The sequence below is a fragment of the Carettochelys insculpta genome, chromosome 29 (assembly GCF_033958435.1).
Source record: "Carettochelys insculpta isolate YL-2023 chromosome 29, ASM3395843v1, whole genome shotgun sequence".
Classification (NCBI taxonomy): Eukaryota; Metazoa; Chordata; order Testudines; family Carettochelyidae; genus Carettochelys; species Carettochelys insculpta.
Genome location: NC_134165.1, coordinates 9,611,499 through 9,633,327, shown reverse-complemented (window position 1 = coordinate 9,633,327; position 21,829 = coordinate 9,611,499). Strand labels below are relative to the sequence as shown.

The 21,829-nt window shown below is 59.2% G+C and overlaps 1 protein-coding gene across 1 annotated transcript; it reads right to left on the bottom strand.

Annotated features, from left to right (window-relative positions):
- Positions 1-8,229: 8,229 nt before the first annotated feature.
- GPR84 (G protein-coupled receptor 84) lies at positions 8,230-15,656 on the bottom strand. Its single transcript, XM_074980049.1, has 2 exons — positions 15,569-15,656; positions 8,230-10,221 (listed from the first exon to the last, which is right to left on the bottom strand). The coding sequence occupies exon 2, from the start codon at positions 10,166-10,168 to the stop codon at positions 9,032-9,034; it is 1,137 nt and encodes a 378-aa protein (XP_074836150.1). The 5' UTR covers positions 10,169-10,221; positions 15,569-15,656; the 3' UTR covers positions 8,230-9,031.
- Between the last annotated feature and the right edge of the window lie 6,173 nt (positions 15,657-21,829).

Below are 21,829 nucleotides of genomic sequence, written 5' to 3'. Positions count from 1 at the left end.
TCCAACTTCTGCCTCCCCGTGGAATCAGAATTGGAGTCCAGTGTGAGAATATAAGTGTTTCTAGCATCTGGAGATGGGGAATTGATGAACCTCTCCTGCATCCTACAGAGATTGGCTGTGCAGCTGTTTTACTTGGTTCTTACAGGGCTGCTCACATTCCCTGATAGTTTTTACTTTACTTGCACCAGCTTCCAATTTCTGAGAAACTTTTACACTGTCTGCTTTGGACCCTTGCAGAGCACAGCCAGTGGTTTCACACTCAGGCAGGTTCTGGCCATCAGGGGCTGAAACAAACTTCTCCCCAGGCAAAGGGCTGCTCTGGCTCTTACAGACATGCACCTTTCCTGTTCACTCTCCTTCACCTCACTCCCATTTTCTGCAGTCCCCACAGACGGGTCAGGAAAAGTTTCAGGGAAATTCTTTTCCTTAAGAGCTTCCCCAAACAATAACTCACCCCTGTTTGCCTCCACGGGGGCACTGTTCCCTTGAGCCACAACCAGCTCCTGGGTTTCACCTACACCCAGGATCACTTCTGGCCCATTAGGCAGATTCCCACGTAATCCCCCTCCAGGCAGACAGCCAGTACCACCGGACAGAAGGTCAGGGTCCCTTTCCTCCCTTCTGCTACCAGCTCCTTTATCTTCATCAGTCAGCGTAACTCCATTGCCCATCTGTTCTTGTGTCCTGGCGAGAGGATGACTCTGGTAGGACAGAGTCCTCTCACCTCCTCCCGGTAACACCTCAGCATCAGGCAAAGAACAAGTACCAGAATTGTCTTGTCTCTGGGATTCCCTGATGATACTAACTGGATTAGACCGAGTTAAAGCATCATCCCCCCTGAGAGAGACAGAGGCAGGCCCACTTCCCATCTGGGCTTCAGCTGCCCTCAGATCCAGCTCTGGGATCTTGGCTCCATCTCGAGCCCCCACAGGCTCAGGCAAAGGATTCACTTCCCCAGAAGCAGAAGCACTTTTCTTGCACCAAGGACCAGTGTCCTTAGCAGGGATACCACTGCCCATTCCAGAGCCATTCCCTCTGCTCCAGCCCCCATGGCTGGATTCAGAGACACACCTGGAATGCTCTTTCCTGGTGGTTCCTTCTCCAGCCACCCCAGGCTGGTGAATCTTCCTCAGACAATGGGCTAGTTTCCTCATTGGCACCTTTTCCAAACGCAGGCTCTGCTCTCTCCCCAGGCTGCTGCTGCTGTTCAACACAGACAGACAATGGGAGACACTCTCTCCTTTGTCCCAGCCCCCCGGCTGGTCTCCACACACACACAGAAGGTGAAGCAGCTTCTCTCACAGACAACTTGCCATTCCCAGTGGACAAGCTGCTTTCCTGCACAGACACACAGGCACATTCCTCGGCCCAGGCCTGGAGAACTCTTCGCAGGTCTGTCTTGGCCACTAGTAGACGATGGATTGGAATCGCTCCTTCCCTCCTTGAGCTGTGGCAGGCCACTCGGTTCAGAGCTCCAGGCAGTCCAGGGTTCCCTGCCCCGATCCGGGCTCACCTCTGCAGAATTCTCCCCAGCCCTCAGCTCTGCCACTGCACATCCACGCTGCCTTGTCCAGCTTCTTTAATCTCGATTCGGTTTCCAGGTGCTGCCACTTCACAGCGGAGTTTCTCAGCGTGGTTGCAGGCTCTCAGGCTGATGCCCTCTGCACCCCACGATTCCTGGAAGAATCCCTTCAGTGTGCCAGGCTTCTTGCGGGTCACAAGCTGCCCGGGGTTAGGCTGTAGGCCCCTCCGCCCTCTGGGACCGACTCCAACAGACTCCCAGGGGAACCCCTTCTTCAGTGCGACACCCGCTCTCAGGGACCATGAGCACACTGTCTTGGGAAGAACTCATTCAGCGTCAGCCTCCTCAGGGGTCACTTGTTCCTGGGGGTTGGGCTCTTGGCCCCTCCACCTTCTGGGACCGACTCCAACAGATTCCCAGGAGTAACCCCTCCTCGGGTGTGACACCCCCTCTCGAGGACCACGACCGCAGTTGCTTGGGTTCGGCCGCAGGCCCCTCCGCCTTGGGGAACTGCACCTCACTGCCCTTCAGCACACCTGGGTCTTGCAGGCCCCACTTCTTCCGGGGCCCCGGTCACTTACTGCTGGATGCTCCATCCTCGGGGTGCAGAACATCCCACTGCTGACACCAATGTGATGGGGTTCTGGGGTCCCCAAAGCTCTGCACCCTGTCCGCAGGCAGGAGAGTCTCTGACTCAGCAGGAGAACAGCGGGTTTATTAGCTGACAGGACACAGCATCGTACAGAGGAGTCAGTGCAGCCGGCAGAGACAGCCAGTCCAATCCATGTTGGGGAGAGGAGGCCCCGAGGGGCCCCCAGAGCTGGGGCCTGGCCCCCTCCTTTGTCTCTCTCTCCCAGCCCAGACTCACTGCTTCCAACTTCCAGTTCCAATTCATACCCCTCAGGCTCCACCTCCTCCTTTGTCTGCAGTACAAAGGTGTTACCTGGTCATCAAGGTTACCCTCAGCAGGAGCCCCACACCCTCTGTGAGCCACTCACATACACACAGGTATCCCCCACTCCATCACACACCTCCCTGTGCCAGGGGCCAGCTATGGCAGCCTCCAGCACCAATGGCCTGGGTCCCTCTCAAGAACAAGGCTCAGCCTCTCAGAGGTCACGCAGACCAGCTCAACCCTCTTCCCTCCAGTGGGCGATTCCCTTCCCCCACCCCACAGAGATCTCCTGGTTCCCCCCCCCGCCTCCCCGGCAGATCTCTTAGATCCCCCAACTCCCTTTCATGCAGAGATCTCCTGGCTCCTCCCCACCCTGCACCCACAAACCTCCTGGTCGAGGACAGCAACAGGCCCAGAGAAATATGTACAAAAACAAGCCAAGGTACTGGGAATTGACGCCTGACCCAGGCTGGTCTAGGACAAGCCACTCACAAACATCAAGCCCAGCGTCACCTCTCACTCTATAAGGCTGCTTCTACCCATGCTAATAAACAGCCAGAAATATGCTAATGAGATGTAGATGTAAATTCCCAGCACCTCATTAGCATAGGGTCACCTGATCCGGAGTCCAGAAGAAGCTCTTCCAGAAGATCTCCCGGGGGCTGTGCTTCTACGTGCTGTTTTGGAGCCCAGCAGAGCTTCTTCCACTCTCCAGATCAGGTGACCCTCTGCTAATGGACACTGAGAATTTACATCCACAGCTCACTGGCATATTTGGGGCCATTTATTAGCACTCCGCTTTCAGAAAAGTGGCGTGTGTAGAAACGGCCTCACAGGGCTGTGCAAAGTTGACTTGACTTGCTTGACTCAAACCCTTGTACTCTGGGTGGAGCACAGGTCATCTGCACGTCTCCTCCACGGCGCTGTCTGGAGACAAAACTTCCAGCTGGCTCCAGGAGTGCCCCAGTTGTTTCCTTCAGTCTCAGTAGATCGTCTCCACATTGTCCGGGGTCTTCCTCTTTTACATTTTCCTTGCGGGCTCCAAGGGAAAGCTTGACGGACTCTGCTGGATGATGGTTGTCTGAGAGTGTGGCCCAGCCATCCCCACTGTCTTCTCTTGATTTCAATGTCAGTTGGTTCTTGTCCTGCTCTGTACCAAAGCTCCACATTGGTGATGAAGTCTGGCCATTTGATGCACAGGATGTACCTCAGGTATCTGTTTATGAACGTCTGTAGCCTGTAATTTGAAGACCTTTTAGTATACCAGGTTCCTGCGTGCGTACACGAGCGCACTCCTCACCTTTGGTTGAAGATCCACAGCTTCATCTTCACAGATACCATTTGTGAACGCCACATGTGACAGAGACTCTTGAATGCAGCTGTTGATTTCCCTCTCCCGGCCTTGATATCCTTATCCGTACCTCTGTCTCCACCCATAATACTCTCCAACTAGATGAACTGCTCCACAGCTTCCAGGTCATCCCCTCCCATTGTGAGGATGGTGGTGTTGGACTGGTTGATCCTCATTGTCTTGGTCTTTCCCTTGTTAATGCTCAGCCCAGTCATGAGCAAAGTGGAGGGGACATGAAATTTCTTAAGAGGGGCACAGAACGATCAGCTGCTGGGTCTCAGGCTCATCTAGCTCATTAAAATATTGAAATGTGTCATGTTTTACATGTGTGTATTCACATTTCTATACTAATTAACAAGGTTTTTTACATTCTATGTACTGTGGCTATTTTCTTACATGTGCCAAGGGGGTTTTTCCACACAAACAAAACCAAAAACAGAAGTAGGGCCCAATATAAAGCATTTGCTCATCCCTGCACTATAACAAACCACCCCCCTCTCGAAATATCACTTTCCTTATCTCCAGCACACACTTTCCCTGCCCACCCGGGTTCGGATGCGGTGACCTCTTCCTCTGGTCAAACACAACATGAGCCCAGGGCTCCATGTTCTATAAAGTTGGGGAAATTGCTTAGTTTGAAAAGATACTCTTAAAATAGACACAAATATGCAACCCAGCAAACGTGGCAGGTAGAATTATGGGTAAATAAGATGGAACTAAAGCTGACCACCTATGCTGTTCCCTTCTTGCAGGGGGAGCCCAGTGCCGCTTGGGTCCCGGCCTTCCAGCATCAGGGCAGTTTGTTGGCCTAAGCCCTTGGCTGTCTGCACACTCAGTGCACAGCAATCCCCTGAATGTTCCCTGGTGCATCTATCCCATGCTGCTGCTGAAACCCGTCCCCAGGGCCTGTCCCCGTCATTTCCTGCCCGCTGGAGCTGAGCTCAAACCTCTGGCCCCAGCTGGGACAGCGCAGCTGCAACCCCTTTTACAAGGCTCAGGAGCTGCAAAAGGGACTGTTATTTTGGAGCAGAAGCTTTGGAGGGCAAGGACCTGCTTCGTCAGCTGCATGCGCGTGATCACTCACGCGTCTGACGGAGCGGGTCTGTGCCCACGGAAGCATCTGCTCCAAAATATCTGTTAGTCTACAAGGGGCCACAGGACTTCTTGTTGTTTTTGAAGACACAGGGCGACCTCGCCGATAAAAGTGACAGTGGGGCCCAGGAAAGGGAGAGTGGGAAGGCCAGTGCGGACCAGTACCCAGGCTCCTGCTTGGCAGGGACACTCAGTGGCATCCGGCCCCTCTGCCAGGTAACACAGCTCACTGGCACAGAGCCTGGCTGGGTGAAGGCGACCATTGACACAGGGCCCTGTTGGGTAGCAGTGCTCATGGGCCCTGGGCATCTAGCAAGGGGCTCCCCCAAGGCCACACAGCGGGATCATGGCAGAGTCAAGACCAGAACACAGGTGCCGCGTGCCCCAGAGCAGTGCTGGGACCCCTCGACGATGCTGCTGCTTGTAGAGTCCTGCTGTGTTCCCTGTACGCCGGGCGCCTGTGCCGCTGCTCAGGAGAGATTCCAGCGCTGCCCAGCTGACTAGCAGAGCACCCTCAGCTAGGCTTGGGCTTCTCCTGGGAGTGCGCAGTGGTGCTTGCTTCAGCGCACTTAACAAAACTTATTCCACGCACAGACAGAAAATTGGCACCCGGCTGGAAAAGATTCGAGGGCATGTTGCTCCCGTCCCTCGTGTTCAGGGCAGGGCTAGGGGCCTGGGTCTCGTAGGGGACTTGGGATGAACAGCACCATTCACCTCCCCACCACGCCATGCAACGTGCAAGCCTGCAGATCCCCCCTGGCTCCAGTCCCACCCAACTCCATATTGCAAACCTGATGTAGGACCCAGAGGCACTGAGACCTTATTTGGGGTGAGTGAAGTCTCTGCTCTACAGCCTCAGCTGAAAGCCAGCTGCCCTTTAGCTCATGTGGTAGAGTGCAGGGATTTGGACCCTAGGGTTGCAGGTTTGATCCCTAGGGCTGGCAATCTGGATCTGTCAGTAGAACATGGGGGATCCCCCTCCCTGCCCTGCTCTAGATTGCAAGCCTGGGGACTCCCCTTCTAGTCATCTCAGTGGAGAACAAAGAGGCAGCTGAAACTCCAAACCTGTGCAATCGCTGCCAGGAAGCCAGACCAGGCCCACAGCATGAGGCTGGGGATGTTGGCACCATGGGGCAAAGCTGGCAATGAGTGGATGCTCACAGGGAATGCAGGAGTGTCATGGGGGGAGCTAAACTGGGGACAGTCTGCCAGCTTCTGGGTGTGAATCCAATTCTCCAGGGAGCGCCCATGCAGCTTGCCAAGCCCAGCTGGGGCCACCGTGGCTGCTTCAAACCATGTCTTGTTCCATTCCCCCCAACCTCTGTGTTACCCTCCCTTTGGGGACTGAGCCTGCAGCTCCCTGCTCTGGCTGTGAGACGGTTCCAGTCGTGAGGGGGGGGCGGCGGGGCTGGGGGATGCAGCCCTGGAGATGGGTTCTGAGGGGTGGGGGGTGGTCCAGGCCAGGGGGCAGATCTCTACATTGACAGGGAGTCTGGCTGGTGGGGACTGGACAGGAAGGAGCTGGGCCTATAGCCAGTGCCCTGGGGGTGGCTCGGTGGGCACTGCCAGCTCTTACCAGGGTCCTGGTGGCAGCGGTTGGTAGAGTAGAGCCAGCTTCCACCTCTTTGCTGGCTGCATGGGCCAAGCAAGCCCCCAGCCCCCAGCAGGAGATGACCCTGGGGCTGTGTCCCAGAGGGAGGTGCTGGGACTAGCAATGGCCCAGGGAGGGGACTGGGGGATCCTGAGAGGCAGGCGGAAGGAGGAGTCCCCGGGAAGCTGGCTCTGGCTGGGTTGGGCTGGGCTGGGGTTCACGCTGGCTTGGAGCCAGGCACCAGCCTAGTTTGTGCCCAGAGGGACCCTGCGCTCCCTAGGCCACCGGCTGATCCAACCCTCCCCATGCCTGCCCTGTTCCCCAGAGCCACAACCCACCCCACAACCCCTTGCACCAGCCTGGCTGGGTACCCACCTCCCTGGCAGCCTGGGCCCCTCGCCCCACCCCTTGTAATGCAGGTCATGGCAAGGGGCTGTGGGGGGCAGCGCAGTGTGCTGGCTGAGGGGCCAAGACCAGCACCTCTGCAGGGGGTGCTGCGCAGGGCAGGGCAGGCCCCCGCCTGTGCCCCTGGCTGAGCTCTGTGGGCGAGTCCCACAGACACGGGATGGCAGGCGCATGGAGGGTGCTCAGCCATGGGGCCCAGCTCTGCGCTGGGGTTCCAGGGGACCCAGGGGCACCCTGAAAGGAGCAGAGGCCTCTCCCCGCTGACCCCCACACCCAAGGGCAGGCCCCAGCCCTGCAGTGTCTTTGCTCCTGCTGCCTCGTGGCAGTGACTGCCGGGGGGGGGGGAGGGGAGCCAGCCCCGGGGTTGGGGGTGGGGGGCGAATACCAGTCAGGACAGGAGCCCCCTTTGCAGCTAATGAGGCTGCAGTGGAACAGGCTCTAACCGGCCCCTCCCCACTCACGGCTGCCCCATCCCTGTCCCCCGTCCCCACCCCCCAGGGGCCCAGCCCTGCCGTGAGTCCGGTTCTCTTCCGTACTTACTCTGCAGTGAGAGCTGACAGTCCCAGGCTGGCCCTGGCGCTCCGGCCCCCCTCCCTGGTAGGCAAGACCCCCTCCCCCCCCACATCTCCAGCCCGTCAGAGAGTTGGGGCCACAAAGGCCTGCAGGGTCACCCAGCCTGAGCTGAGCCCCCTGCACTGGGCCAGGGTGCAGCCCTACGACCCCCGCCCCCCCCGGGGGCCCCAGGCTAGGCCAGCCCGGCCAGCCACTGGGCTACCCCACAGGAGGTCTCAGGGTAAGGCCAGGAGGTCTCCAGCCAGGGTCCTGCAGCAGCGCCTTGCTCCCTGGCTGGCCAGCAGGCCAGCGCCTGCAGTGACGCCCAGCTCTGGCGGCGAGGGCTGCACAGTGCCAGGCTGGGGCGCTTCCTGGAACTGGCCCCTGTGCCCAGCACGGATCCTGCTCAAACCCTGCGCTGGGGGGGGGCCACAGCCCCAGACAGCTCCGCACTGCACAGGGGAGGAGGCTACTGTGAGGCCCTTGTACCACCTCCTGGGGCTCCCTGCCCCACACGTGGGCTGGACCCCATCCCCCTTCCTCAGCCCAGCCCATGCCGGGCACTGAACCTGCTTACTCCTCCATCTCCCCAGGCCGGGCTCATGAGAGACCCCTGCTCTGTGCTCCAGACCACATGCGGCCAGCTGGGAGCAGAGCCATTGGGGAACTGGGGTTATTGCCTCGGGTGACCTGGGTCTAGTACAACCCATGACCCCGTTAATAGCCCCTCCCCCTCCCTGCTTGGTGCCTGGGTGTGATGGGGTTCCGGGGTCCCCATGCACTGCGCCCCGTCCGCAGGCAGGAGTGACTCTCACTCAGCAGGTAGAACAGGAAGTTTATTAGGCGACAGAGGCCCAGTTTCTTACAGAAGAGTCAGTGCAGCAATCAGAGACAGTCATTCCAACCCATCCTGTGGAGAGGAGCCTGAGGGGTGCCCCTCTGGGGTGTAGATTCCCCCCTCGCCTGGCTGGCTGCCTTCCAGCTCCCTCTCCCCTCCACCTTCTAACTGCCCCCTCCGATTCAAACCCCGCTTGGCTCCTCCCTCCTCTTTGTTCGGGGCAGAGGTGTTACCTGCCAGCCTTGGTTATAGCCCCAGGGTCATCCTTAGCAGCTGAGAGCTGCTCTGCTTGTCTCACACACATCCGGCCTGAGTCTCACACATACACTCCCCTCCACTCCATCACACTGGGTCTACACACAGCAGATGTGGGGCTCAGGGCTCCTGGGCTGGGGGGAACAGGCAGCTCAGCCAGAGTAGGCAGACAGGGATGGGTTTATGGGAGCGTTGGTAAAAGAGTGACAGGGTGTAAACCAGGAAGAGACAATAAATAAGAGCTGGGCCAAGGGATGGTGGGGAAGGGACGGTCCATGCTGGCATTCTGTCAAGGCAGCGCAGACAGAGCCTACGTGGGGCAACCAGCCCTTGGGCCTCTTCCCAGCACTGACCTGCCCCAGTATTTCCCCAGTGATGGGGCAGTTCCTCTTGCTACCAGCAGGGGGCGTTGGGGCAGGGCAAAGCCAAGGGCACAGTTTGAGTCTGGCACAGGCTTGGATTTGGGTCCCAAGGCACGGCCAAGGCAGTTCCCTGGGCTGGGGCAGCCCTGCCCCCTGCTGGCCCAGGCCTCAGAGGCAGCGGGCGCCGTGCAGGATGGCCGAGATGATCCGCGTGTAGGCCTCGCGGAAGTGGCGGCTCATGGCGGCGTACAGCACAGGGTTGATGCAGCTGTTCAGCCAGGTGAGGTTGGCGGCCACCATGTGCAGCACCGTGGGCGCCCGGTTCTTGGCGTCGAAAATGTTGAGGAGGAGGAAGGGGATGTAGCTGATGACGAAGAAGAGGAAGACCACGAAGCACATGCAGGTGACCTTCCGGAACTCCGTGTTGCTGTCCTTGGGCTGGGAGAGCAGGTTCTTGGGCACATGTGTGGCCTGAGCTGTGGGGGCAGGTGCTGGGTCATTTTCCATGACCTGCGTCCTGGAGGCGTGGCCCGGCTCTGTGCTGCTGGAGGGGTGGGAGACCCCCGTGTCCACCCCACTGTCCAGCTCCACAATCGTGCCCGGCGAGGCTGAGCTGGACCCGACCACCTGAGCCGCCTTCCAGCTGCTCTTCTTCAGCTTGTAGCGGTCCATGGCATGGGAGGCCACCTTCACCTTGCGGTAGATGAGGAAGTAGAAGATGCCCACGCAGCTGAGGCCCACCACAAAGTAGAAGGCCATCAGGATGGTGGTGTAGGGCCGGCCCTTGATGCGGTGGAAGCTGCAGGTACAGACCTTGGGCACCAGCACAAAGACGGGCCAGAGTGGGGCGAAGCTGGCAAAGCCCAACACCCAGGTGCCCAGGGCTGCCAGCCCCACGCCCAGGTGGGAGAAGACGCGGTTGAAGAGGGCCGGCTTGGTGATGAGCATGTAGCGGCTGACGGCGATGAGGCAGAGCGTCAGGATGGAGACCGAGTTGGAGACGAAGAGCAGCATGCCGAAGACGCGGCAGAAGCTGGGGCCAGTCCGCCAGTACAGGTGCAGGTAGGTGTCCACGGAGAACGGCTGCAGCACGGTGCAGTACAGCAGGTCAGCCAGCGTCAGGTTGACAATGAGCAGGTTGAAGCGGGTTTGCACCTTGGAATCGGCGGCGAAGGCCAGGAGGGTCAGCACGTTGCCCAGCGTGCCCACCACGGTGACCACCACGCCCCAGGCCACGGCCACGTAGCGGTACCCCACGATGGACGGCTCATAGCACGAGAAGTTATCTGCAATGATGGTCTCCATCGCCGACAGGGCTGGGTCTCTGGGTGCTCGGTTCTGGCCTAGATCGCTGGCTTCTAGGAGCAGAAGTGAAGGAGAAGAGTCAGGTACACCTGTGTCACAGTATAACAATTACGGTTTTCTGTTATGAGAGGTCTACAGCCTTCCTCAGCGGCCAGAACTAAGAGCAGCAGCCCTTAACTGTAGAGCCAGAGGTCACACATGCACATGCCGTCTACTGTTCACTGCACTACGGTCACACAGGCTGTCAGAAGGAGCCCCCATCCTGATGGCACCCACTGTCGGCAGATAAAGAAAGCAGATCTCAAGCAGCATTTTGTCTGGCAAGAAACTACTTATCAACAGCGGCAGTTGTGGAATGGTCCTCACTTTCCTCCTGTTGGTCTGCCTATAGGATTTCTCTCTGGTTTGTAATATTGGCTACGTCTACACGTGCACCCAAATTCGAAATAGCTTATTTCGATGTTGCGACATCGAAATAGGCTATTTCGATGAATAACGTCTACACGTCCTCCAGGGCTGGCAACGTCGATGTTCAACTTCGACGTTGCTCAGCCCAACATCGAAATAGGCACAGCGAGGGAACGTCTACACGCCAAAGTAGCACACATCGAAATAAGGGAGCCAGGCACAGCTGCAGACAGGGTCACGGGGCGGACTCAACAGCAAGTCGCTCCCTTAAAGGGCCCCTCCCAGACACACTTTCATTAAACAGTGCAAGATACACAGAGCCAACAACTAGTTGCAGACCCTGTATATGCAGCACGGACCCCCAGCTGCAGCAGCAGCAGCCAGAAGCCCTGGGCTAAGGGCTGCTGCCCACGGTGACCACAGAGCCCCGCAAGGGCTGGAGAGAGAGTATCTCTCAACCCCACAGCTGATGGCCGCCATGGAGGACCCCGCTATTTCGATGTTGCGGGACGCGGATCGTCTACACGTCCCTACTTCGATGTTGAACGTCGAATTAGGGCGCTATTCCCATCCCCTCATGGGGTTAGCGACTTCGACGTCTCGCCGCCTAACGTCGATTTCAACTTCGAAATAGCGCCCAACACGTGTAGACGTGACGGGCGCTATTTCGAAGTTACTGCCGCTACTTCGAAGTAGCGTGCACGTGTAGACGCAGCTATTGTGTCGTTGTGCCATCAGTGCCCCACTGCCATGGATATTGGACAAAGTGGACAACCTCTTCGCCAAAGAATGAATGGACACAAATCAGACATTAGGAACCTGAATGCACGTAACACTGTAGGGCTACGTCTACATGTGAAGCCTACATCGAAATAGCTTATTTCAATGTAGCAACATCGAAATAGGCTATTTCGATGAATAACGTCTACACGTCCTCCAGGGCTGGCAACGTCGATGTTCAACTTCGACGTTGCGCGGCACCAGATCGAAATAGGCACTGCGAGGGAACGTCTACACGCCACAGTAGCACACATCGAAATAAGGGTGCCAGGCACAGCTGCAGACAGGGTCACAGGGTGGACTCAACAGCAAGCCGCTCCCTTAAAGGGCCCCTCCCAGACACACTTGCACTAACCAACACAAGATACACAGACCCGACGACTGGTTGCAGACCCTGTGCCTGCAGCATGGATCCCCAGCTGCCGCAGCAGCAGCCAGAAGCCCTGGGCTAAGGGCTGCTGCCCACGGTGACCATAGAGCCCCGCAGGGGCTGGAGAGAGAGCGTCTCTCAACCCCCCAGCTGATGGCTGCCATGGCGGACCCCGCTATTTCGAAGTTGCGGGACGCGCAACGACTACACGGTCCCTACTTCAACGTTGAACGTCGAAGTAGGGCGCTATTCCTATCCCCTCATGGGGTTAGCGGCTTCAACGTCTCGCCGCCTAACGTCGAAGTTAACTTCGAAATAGCACCCGATGCGTGTAGTCGTGACGGGCGCTATTTCGAAGTTAGTGCCGCTACTTCGGAGTAGCGTGCACGTGTAGACACGGCTTAGGTGAGCATTTCAGTTTAGCAGGTCATGGCATCTACCGCTTAATGGTGTGTGTTTTAAAACCAAGAGACTTTAATGCCAGATTGTGAAGGGAGACACCTGGACTGGAATTTATTTCCAAGTTTGATACTTATCACCTTGAACTCAACAAAGAGCTCAATTACCTTACGCATTGCAAGGACAAGTACTGGAGTGGGAGTCGCGTTAGCCTGTATCTGTAAAACCAAGAAGTCCTGTGGGACCTTAGAGACTAGCAGATATTTTGGAGCATAAGCTTTCATGGGCTTTCTATAAAGTGCCATAGGACTTCTTGTTGTTATTACAAGGACAATTTCTCCACCTTTGATTTGCACAATGACCCCAGGTAGCCGACTGAATAGACACTTGCAGAAACCGTTTTTTCTTCCCCCTTCCCCTTCCCTTTTCCCTTGTGTCCCATCTAGCTGATTCATCCATTTTTATTTCATTCTTTTCTTTTAAATTCTCTTCATCTCCGTTATCAGTTGTGAGGATTTTCCAGCTCTGAAGAAGTGGGTCTGTCCCATGAAAACTCATCACCTCATACATTATATTGCTAGTCTTTAAGGTGCTCCAAGATTGCTTTTTTGTTGGTTTGTAGTTGTTTCTGTCGGCTGTATAATGAATTAGGCTCAGTGTAAATCAATGAAGATGGTGGGGTAGGACTGGGTAGGCCATTCTGTTATAGTCGGTTACAACTGGTTAGTAAAATTGTACTAAAATAATTGGTCAAGGTCTAGCTAAGCAGAACACAAGTTTCACCACGTAAACTGGGGTCCAAGAGGGAAAAACAGAAGGGAAGGGAAAGAAAGGAGGAAGAAGACCTGGGGGGAATTCAGCCCCAAGCCCAGCACTGTCAGACCCTGAGTTGCAGCAACCAGCCTCCAGAGAGTGACTGTGTCTGTCCCAACAGAGGAAGTGGGCGGCCGTACCCGGATTGGTGGGCATGACACAATGCTTTGCCTGGATTCTGCTTGCTGGGGAATTGTCAGTAAATAGACAATAAGAATATCACTGCATCAGGCTTTTTCAGTGGCACAGATCCTGCAGACCTGCAGGGAATTACGCCCTGAGCCCTAGGAACTGGGTAAGGTGGGAGTTTAAACTAACAGGGCCACACCTTGAGCCCTATGGGTTGGGGAAAGGTGTGTGTGTCCCTAAAGTGTGGAAGGGCTAAAGAAATTTGTGCAGGTAAGACCACGGCCTCCTGCCCCAAGAGTTCCTCCCTCAACTACCCCTCTGAGCAGGAATAGCCACACCCTGGCTCCTAACTGCTCGCAGGCGGCCCCCATGCAGGGGGCACAGACAAACCAGTCATTGCACAGCTGCGCCCCCAGTGCCCAGGGCTGGGGGCACTGACTGCGCTGGGCCAGGCGGAAGGAGGCAGCAGGGGAAGATGCCCCTGTGCTCCATCCATTGGCCAATTGCAGCAAAGCCCGGGCCAGCGCAGGAAGGAGTTAGGGCAGCCGGAGGGCTCCTGCCCATGCATCTCAGCTGGCTGGGCCCCTGGGAGCCTTTGTGGGGCATGAGCTGCTCAGCTCAGCCAGGACCCAACGGGAGAGCCAGGGAAGAAGGAGGCAGAGCAGGGTAGGAGAGTGGGGGTGGGGAGGGCCGGGAAGGAGGCACAGATCCTGCTATTAAACCACCTGTGGCTGCAAGTCCATCCTGATGTGCCTGCTGGATTCAGGCGTCAGACGTCTACAAACACAGGGGTCTGTCCTGGCTGCTGGGGCTGGACTGGCCACCCCGACAGCTGGGCCCAGACCCCCTCCCCAGGGCCCAACCACCCTGACATGGCATGAGGCTGTGGGGCTCGAATTTGGGACCCCTGAACTCTGTTCCCAGCTCTGCCACTGGTCATCTGGGTCCTCCGGGGCATGTCAATTGCCCATTCCGTGCCTCAGTTTCCCCTCCCCGTTGTGTCTGTGCAGATTGCAAGATCTAGGGGCCAGGATGGTCTCTCACCCTGTGGCTGTTGAACACCTTGCCAGGGAGGCTGCTCTTGTGATGCACATTTCTCCTCCAGCCGCAGCCCCAGCTGCTTGGGCCCCACGCTCCCCCGGGAGGTGAGAGACAGGGAGCAGTTGCTGGATTCCAGGCAGGCCTGGGCAGGACCCTGGCTGGATGTGGCAGGGAACACAGGCACCTGGCAGCCTTGGGGAAGGTAGATCAAAGCCCAATCCCATTCCTCCCTTCCTGGGCCTAACTGGGGTGTTCCCAAAGCAACAGATGTCTCAGCTGTCTGCAGAACAGGCAGGGCCCACCTGGCTCCCTGGTGAGTTAGGCTGAGCCGGCCCCTTTCCCACTGCTGGGCATGCCATGGCATCGGGTACCCAGGGAGCAGCATAACCAGTCCCATCAGCGCCCCAGGCGCAGGCAGCACCCTGCAGTCAAGTGCTCTGCTCACATGCCCTGGAACGCTCAGGAGTCTGCACCCTTCCCCCAGAAGGCATCCCTCCTTGACATCAACGGAGCTCTTTGTGCCAGGCCCTTCAGAGACATGGCCTGAGACCGTCCTGGCCCCCAGAGCTCAGGATGAATAGGTTCAGGGAAGGGGAAACTGAGGCACAAAACATCTCCCAACTGGCTGGAGCCAGGCATAGGTTCCACAGCTCCTGAGTCCCACCAAGCCCCCTATGCAGGGATTGGTGGTGCCCTGTAAGCAGAGCACTTGGGAGTTACTCAGGAGAGAGTCAAATGCCGCCCAGCTGATGATCAGAGGCAGCACAGCTGTCAGCCTGTGTTTCTATGGTGGTGCACATCCACACATTCCTTAGCGCACATAACAAAATTTATTCCACACCAGGATTACAAAAAAAGCCAGCAGGCGCATTGGTGGTGCCCCAGAATGGAGCCCAGGTTGCTTCTCTCGAGCCAGGCAGAGGTGATTCTGCGTACTCTGTCTCCCAGCGCCAGTGCAGCCTGCTTCAGATCTCACTTGGACCTTGGCTCTGCAACCACCCTGACACCCCGCCGTGGATTGAAGCCAGGTAACTTACTGTGATGGGGTTCAGGGGTCCCCCTGCACTGCACCCCGTCTGCTGTCAGGAGAGACTCTCACTCAGCAGGTACAACAGCAGGTTTATTAGGCAACAGGTGTCCAGTTTCTCACAGAAGCAACAGCATAGCAGCCAGAGACAGTCCTTCCAACCCGTCCTGGGGAGAAGACCCCGAGGGGTGCCCCTCTGGGGTGTAGCTTTCCCCTCCTCAGGCTGGCTGCCTTCCAGCTCTCCCTTTTCCTAGCCTCTAACTGCCGCCCCCGATTCAAAAACCCAGCTCAGCTCCTCCTTCCTGTTTGTTCAGGCAGAGGTGTCACCTGCCAGTTGTAGCCCCAGGGTCATCCTTAGCCACTGGGAGCTGCTGCTTGCCTCGGACATCCAGCCTGACTCACACATGCACTCCCCCCACTCCATTACACTTACCCTACCATGCGCCCCTGACGTGCTGGGGGTCGGCCACAGCAGCTGTGCCCAACCGTGCTGCGAGTGATCTGCCGGCACAGCCTCTCCCACCGGCTATTTGTGGGCCTGTGGCCTGGGAGCAGAAGAGAAAATCCCCGAGTTGCCAAAGCTAGTGAGGTAACTTCCTCCTTCCCGGGAGCGGGGCTGAGCTGCTGGCTGCGGGCATGGAGAGCTGCTGGTGAGGTGCCAATCACTGTTAAACACATGGGGCTCCCCAGAGCACTGGGGCCACCGCGGGGCTGGTTCAGGGCCCCAGGTTTGCCCTGCCAAATGGGGTGCTGAGGGTCCGGGGGGGGCGGCGAGCTGGCTAGGAAGGGGTCGTGCTGAGGCAGCTGCTGCAGATAACCTGCAGCTCTCCCTGGCTCAGAGTCTGCACCGGTGGGTCCCTGCAGGGGGCCCCTACGGCCTGGCCCTGCCCAGCAGTACCCCAGGCCTGGTAATAAGCCAAAGCCCAGGCCCCCCGCCTGTGCCAGGGGAAAGTGAGTCACAGCCCCTGCATTAGCCTGGCCCATTGCAGGCCCTGGCTGCCAAGGGCTCGCTGTGGGATGGGGATTCTGGATGCTGTGGGGGCAGGGCCTGTGGAGCTGCCCAACCTACCTCCAGCTGTGGGGCAGCAGGATCGGGAGTGATGGGGATGGAGCTCATGGGGTAGCCAGGGGGTGACTGGCTCCACCGGACTCTACAGGAACAGCTGTGCCCCAGCTGCTGCCTGCAGCTGATGTGCCCCGAGGCCCATGCCCCAGGCCTCATGGGCTGGGGCTTGCCAGGGCGTGTGGGGCTGGCTGGGGCTCGTTGTGGGAGGAGGGGACAACCTGGCTCCGAGCCCTGGGGCTACTGGTGCCCATGAGGTGGGGGCTGGAGAGAGGCTGTTCTCAGTGGTGACAGACAAGGACAAGGTGCAGAACAAGGAGCAATGGGCTGAAGTTACAGGTGTAGGTTGGATATTAGGAAAAACTGTGTCTCCAGGAGGGTGGTGAAGCACTGGAGTGTGTTACCGAGACAGGTGGTAGAATCTCCATCCCTAGAGGTTTTTAAGTCCCAGGTTGACATACTCCCGGCTGGGAGGATTTGGTTGGGGTTGATCCTGCTTTGGGCAGGGGGTTGGACTCGACCTCTTGACATCCCTTCCAGCCCTAGGGCTTGTATGCGTCTGTGGTTCCTGGGTCAGGAGACTGGCTCATCAACTCTCAGGCTGCGGCAGCTTCTGAGCTGGGGCGAGATGCACCCGGCACACTGCCATGCACACCAGAGCTCATGGCGTGGGAGAAGGGCCGGTGACGTAACCTGCCTGGACCTGCACTGGGGGTGGGGGTCATTGTCCCCACACTGCCCCATGGGAATGGTTCCCAGAGCGGGTTCCCAGGCTCATGCTCTAACCATTCGGCCCTCCAGCCCTCACAGGAAGGTCCCACAAGAGCTGTAGGAACTAATGAGAGATTGGTGGGGGAAGGGCAACCCGCCGGTGTCCCTGGGCTCTCCCACGGGGGGGGTCCGGGGGGGGCAGTTTTGGGCAGTGCCCAGAATGGAGCTGTGCAGAGTCGAGCATGGAGGGGGTCACAGCAACCCCCCCCCCCCACCAGCCCTCCTCTTTGTGGACTTTGTGGGAGTGGGGGTGGGGGCAGAGCGGGGGAGGGGAGGAAGAGGTAGGCGGGGCCTTGCAGAAGGGGTGGGGGTGCGGCAGGGGCAGATCGGGGTGGGGGAAACAGGTAGGGGGTGGGGTTCTTGGGGGGAGGGGGCGGGAGTGTGTGGCGGATTGGAGACGGCTCCCTTTCCCCCTCAGGCTGCCCTGCCCCGCCCCTTAAGGTGAGGCCTGGAGCCATTGCCCTGGTCCCGCCTATGGCCAAGCTGGCTCTGACCATATCAGCCCCCGTTGGCGGCACGCGGCCCCCCCGGGCCCTGACAACACACTGCCGGGCTCCCTGCCGGTCACTGAGCAGCCCCCTCATGCCAGCCCACCGGGGGTGGGGTCCGCCGATACCCTCTTCTGCCCTCCCCCGCAGCGGCGCCAAGCCCAGCGTCACAGCCCAGGGCCCCCACCCCAATGCACCAGGCCCTGCAGCCAGACCCGCACCAGGGCAGCGTGGGAGCGGCGTCCCTACAGCACACCCCACAGGCTCCCTGGGGCCTCCCCTGCCCGGCCCAGGGCCCCACACGCCGTAGCGACGCTGGGGTGGGAAAGCGGCCGTCGCACCGTTTGCTCCCCACCCCTCGTGAATTGCACCGGAGATCGTGCAAAGGCCCCGTCACGCGCAGGTGAACGCTAGTGAGGGAACGAGCACCTTCCCCCCCGCGCCGGGGGGGACCCTGCCTGACCCCTCCCAACACCGGGGAGAATCAGGGGCCGATAGCGCCGCTGCCTCGCGGGTTTGCTACACCCCTCTTTGCCTCCTCCCCCTCTGTGCTATCACCTCGCCCAGCACCACCGCCCGCGTGCCGGGCCCAGCCCCAGAGAGGGCGCCGGGCGGGCAGCGGTGACACGCCTGTCTCTCCCACGCACAAGTTGGTTCAATAAAACCTCCCCTGCAGCCCCACACCCCCTTTAGCGCCCCACACGCCAGGGCTTGCAAGGCCGTACCCTGCTGGCCCCTTGGCCAGAGGAGCTTTGCAGCAGGGTGAGGCCCCAGGCGGATGGGAGCCAAGCGGCCTGGGCCGCGTGGGGGCTGGGGACCTGCACGCTCACGCCAGCGGCTGAAGCTCCTGCACCAGCGCTTTGGCGGGGAGATGCTGGGGTTGGGGGGGAGGCAGGACCGTCCCCCCAGGGCCGGTTATTCCACACTCGGCCAGCAGGGGGATCTGGCACCTCCTGGGCGGCTCGGCCCTGGCAGGACAGGCAGGAGTTCCTGGGCCTGCGACGCTGCTAGGCCAGAGCTGTGGCCAGGGCTTTGCTGTCTGCCCGCAGCCCCCCCGCCCGCCACCACACAGGCCATCCCCCAAGCCTGATATGAAAGGCCCAGGAGCCTGCAGACATCATAACTCACAGGCAGCGCCCACCCTTGGCACCCACCTGGGGACCTGCCACAGCCGGCGCCCACCCTCGGCGCCCACCTGGGGACCTGCCACAGCCAGCGCCCACCTTCGGCGCCCAGCCGGGGACCTGCCACAGCCGGCGCCCACCCTCTGCACCCACCCAGGTGCCAGCCACAGCCAGTGCTCAGCCTGCGCACTCACCAGGGGACCTGCCACCCTCAGCGCCTGCCCAAGGCCCAGGCTGCCATGAGCAGCACAGGCTCGGCCATGTACTTTCCCTGGCAGTGCACTGTCCCTGCTGTGCACAGAGCCCCCCCCCACTCTGCCCCTCCCCAAGGCTCGGCCTCATTGCACCTCGTCCAGCCCCTGTCCCCCTGATGCCCCCGCCCAGCTGCTGCTGGCTGGACTCTGCCCTGCCCCACACCCCTCCCCAGCTGCCAACCAGCTGGTGGGAGCTGGGCACTGCTCTGCCTTGGCCCATCTGGGTCGGTGCCCATGCCGGCGGGCGGGGCTGGCACGCTGCCCTCTCATTGGCAGCTGCTCCCTGGGCGCATCTGGGGCGTGTGCACTACGCTGCCATGCGGTTCCGGCTCTAGTTTATACTGTTGCTCTGTTGTGGCCGTCTGCCGTTGGCTTCCCTGGGGCTGGCCCGTAGGAGGGAGAAGAGCCTACTACTGCTGCTAGCAGCTGGCGTATCGGGGATGCGCCCGCCAAGGCTGGGTGCGGCCCCCACTCTGACCCGATTTGGGGGTTTGTCACCTGGGCACTTGGGGGGCATTTAAGCCCCTGAGTCAGGGGCTGAGGCTTTTCTCCAGGCTGTTCCCAGGAGGGGGAGTGCAGCTCCCAGGGAGCTGGGGACCTCCTCTGTGGGCAGCTGCTGGGCCTCAGGGAGCGTCCCCAGCGGTCAGCACAGGATTGCTTGGGGGGGCCCCGCCTGCAGCTCCCTGGGCTTTGTATTCCATGTGGGCTCCAGGACATCGGCCCATTTCCGGCTTCCCCACACGGGCCAGCGGCCCGTTCCATGGCAGATGACCCCTGTGCCAAGCAAACCGGTGTGGCCTGGTGGGCTGGTGCAGGGTGCCAGGAGGCGCAGCGACCCGGGGGCGGCTGGAGTTGTTTGTCTCAGAGCTGGGGGGATCGGAAGAACAGGGAAATGTACACAAGGCTCTGCAAGGTGTGTCTGTCGGGCCTAATCCAAATACACTCCACAGGGTGTGCCACGTGGCACCGGGCTGAGCACAGCCTGGGCCCCACCCGAGTGCAGCTATGAGGCTCTCCATGGGGCCGAGTGCAGCGCCAGCCTTGGGCCCCAGCCCCAGCTGCCCCCAGCCCTGCCCCAGAGCTGCCCAGGGAAACGTCACCTCCAGTAACGGCCCTCTGCTCCCTCCCCAAACAGCCCTGCTCCCAGGAGCTCCAACCTGGGAAAGCTGAGGCTGTTAGCTGTGGGGAACATGCCGGGCCAATAAGAGGTGCCCACAGTCCCTCCCTGTGCCCCACGTGCCCCCATGCCGTGCCCTCAGCTGTCCACTACACCTCACACTGCTTCCGCCCTGCTCTGCCCACACAGCCCTCGCACGGCAAGCACAGGGAGGGACTTGCCCAGCCCCAGCTGTGACATCAGGCTGCCCCTGGTCCACAAGACCGGTTCCCACCCGCTGGCCCCTCAGCAGTAGGGGATGTGGGGGGACTTGGGACCATTCCCTGCGAGCTGGAGCCCAAGCCCAGCACAGATGCCAGGACTGAATGGGCCACTCTTGGCTCTAGCGCTGGGCTGAGCCAGGAGTCCCAGCACTGTGGGTCTGCTCCTGATCAGAACCAGCACTCGAGAGCCAGCGGAAGCATTCTGGATGGTCAAACCGGCCGTGCTGGACCATGGACCGGCTGCGCTCTGGGCAGGACACGCTGCCCATGGTGATCAGTGCCTCCTCCTGTATTTCTGGAACATTTGGCCCATGAGGAACTGAGAGGTGCCACTGCTTTGAAACCACCTTCCCAGCTGCCCGTCCCTGGCTGAGGCTGCATTTGCCCACATCCACCTGCTCCCTGGAAGGGCCAGAGCCTCCCAGTCCTGGGGCCTCCTCCCCACATTCACAGCTCTAACCCCCTGTGCAGATGTGGGCAACCAGCTGAGAACCTGGAGCTTCCGGTGGAGCTGGCCATGAACTCAGAGCTCCAGGCTAGACCAGCCTTCCTGGAGGTGTCTGCAGCCCAGCCGGCTCGCCCTGGCAACTTCGCCTGTGGCTATCGGAGATATCCCCTTGCACGTCAGCCATCCATATGTGGGTTCAGCTTGGATTTGTGCAGCCCCAGTACCGTGGGAGTGTGTGGCTGCACACTGCCAGTACGAACAAAATGCCTGGATGGAGTAACTCTTTGAAACAGTTCATAGGTAAGGAGGAGGGAGAAATATCCAAACAAGGAGAATTAACAAAGTGCGCGGCTTAAGGTGTTTATTTAGTAGGAAATCAAATAAAAAGGAAATTCACACTGCCCTTGGAGTACACCCTTTCTAGCAGCTCAAGCTAAAGAACCTAAATGAGGCACATTGGAAACAGCTATGTAAATAAAACAAACTCCTGGCTATGAAGGAAAAGCCCAGAAAATACACACCAGAGGCCTAATTTAATAGCCTACTCCTGCCGTTGAGTCTGACCACGAACTCTGCAGGGAAAGCCACTCTCAGATATGAAGCAGCTGCCAAAACACCAGCGTGCTGCAAACCTTTGCAGTTCACAGATCTACCCCTCTTGCATTCATATTACCTGTGCTCGGCGCTCAGCTTTCAGAGCCTAAGCAAATCTACGAGTCAACTCGAAACGGTCCTGCCCTCATGGCAAACATTAATGCAGTGTTTTCTGACACTGGAAAGGAGAACACCAGGCTTTCAACTCAGGCTCATACAGTTTCTCTGGAAGGGCAACGCTGAATTTGATTAATGCTGCACGCTCGGAGGACAGAAAAAATAAGTCATGAAGCAACACAGACAGCAAACAAACCCCCAAACAAACCGGCGGCAAGGCTGAAAAATCAAGAGGGTAGAAAACCGTCAGGCAGCTGGTTATGGGGAGGGCCCCACCGAATTCGTGGCTCATTTCGGTCCATTTCACAACTGCAGGATCTTAAAAACTGGTCAGTTTCACGACTGCAGCTGCCTGCACCTGCGGTGACACGGTACTGGAATCCTGGGGGTCCTCCCACATGGGGGACCTGAAAGCTGTTGGGAAGGGCTGCAGGACTGCCACACTGACTTCCGTG

Excerpts from the sequence above, each read along its gene's own strand:
- GPR84 (XM_074980049.1), bottom strand. The coding sequence starts at position 10,168 with ATGGAGACCATCATTGCAGATAACTTCTCGTGCTATGAGCCGTCCATC.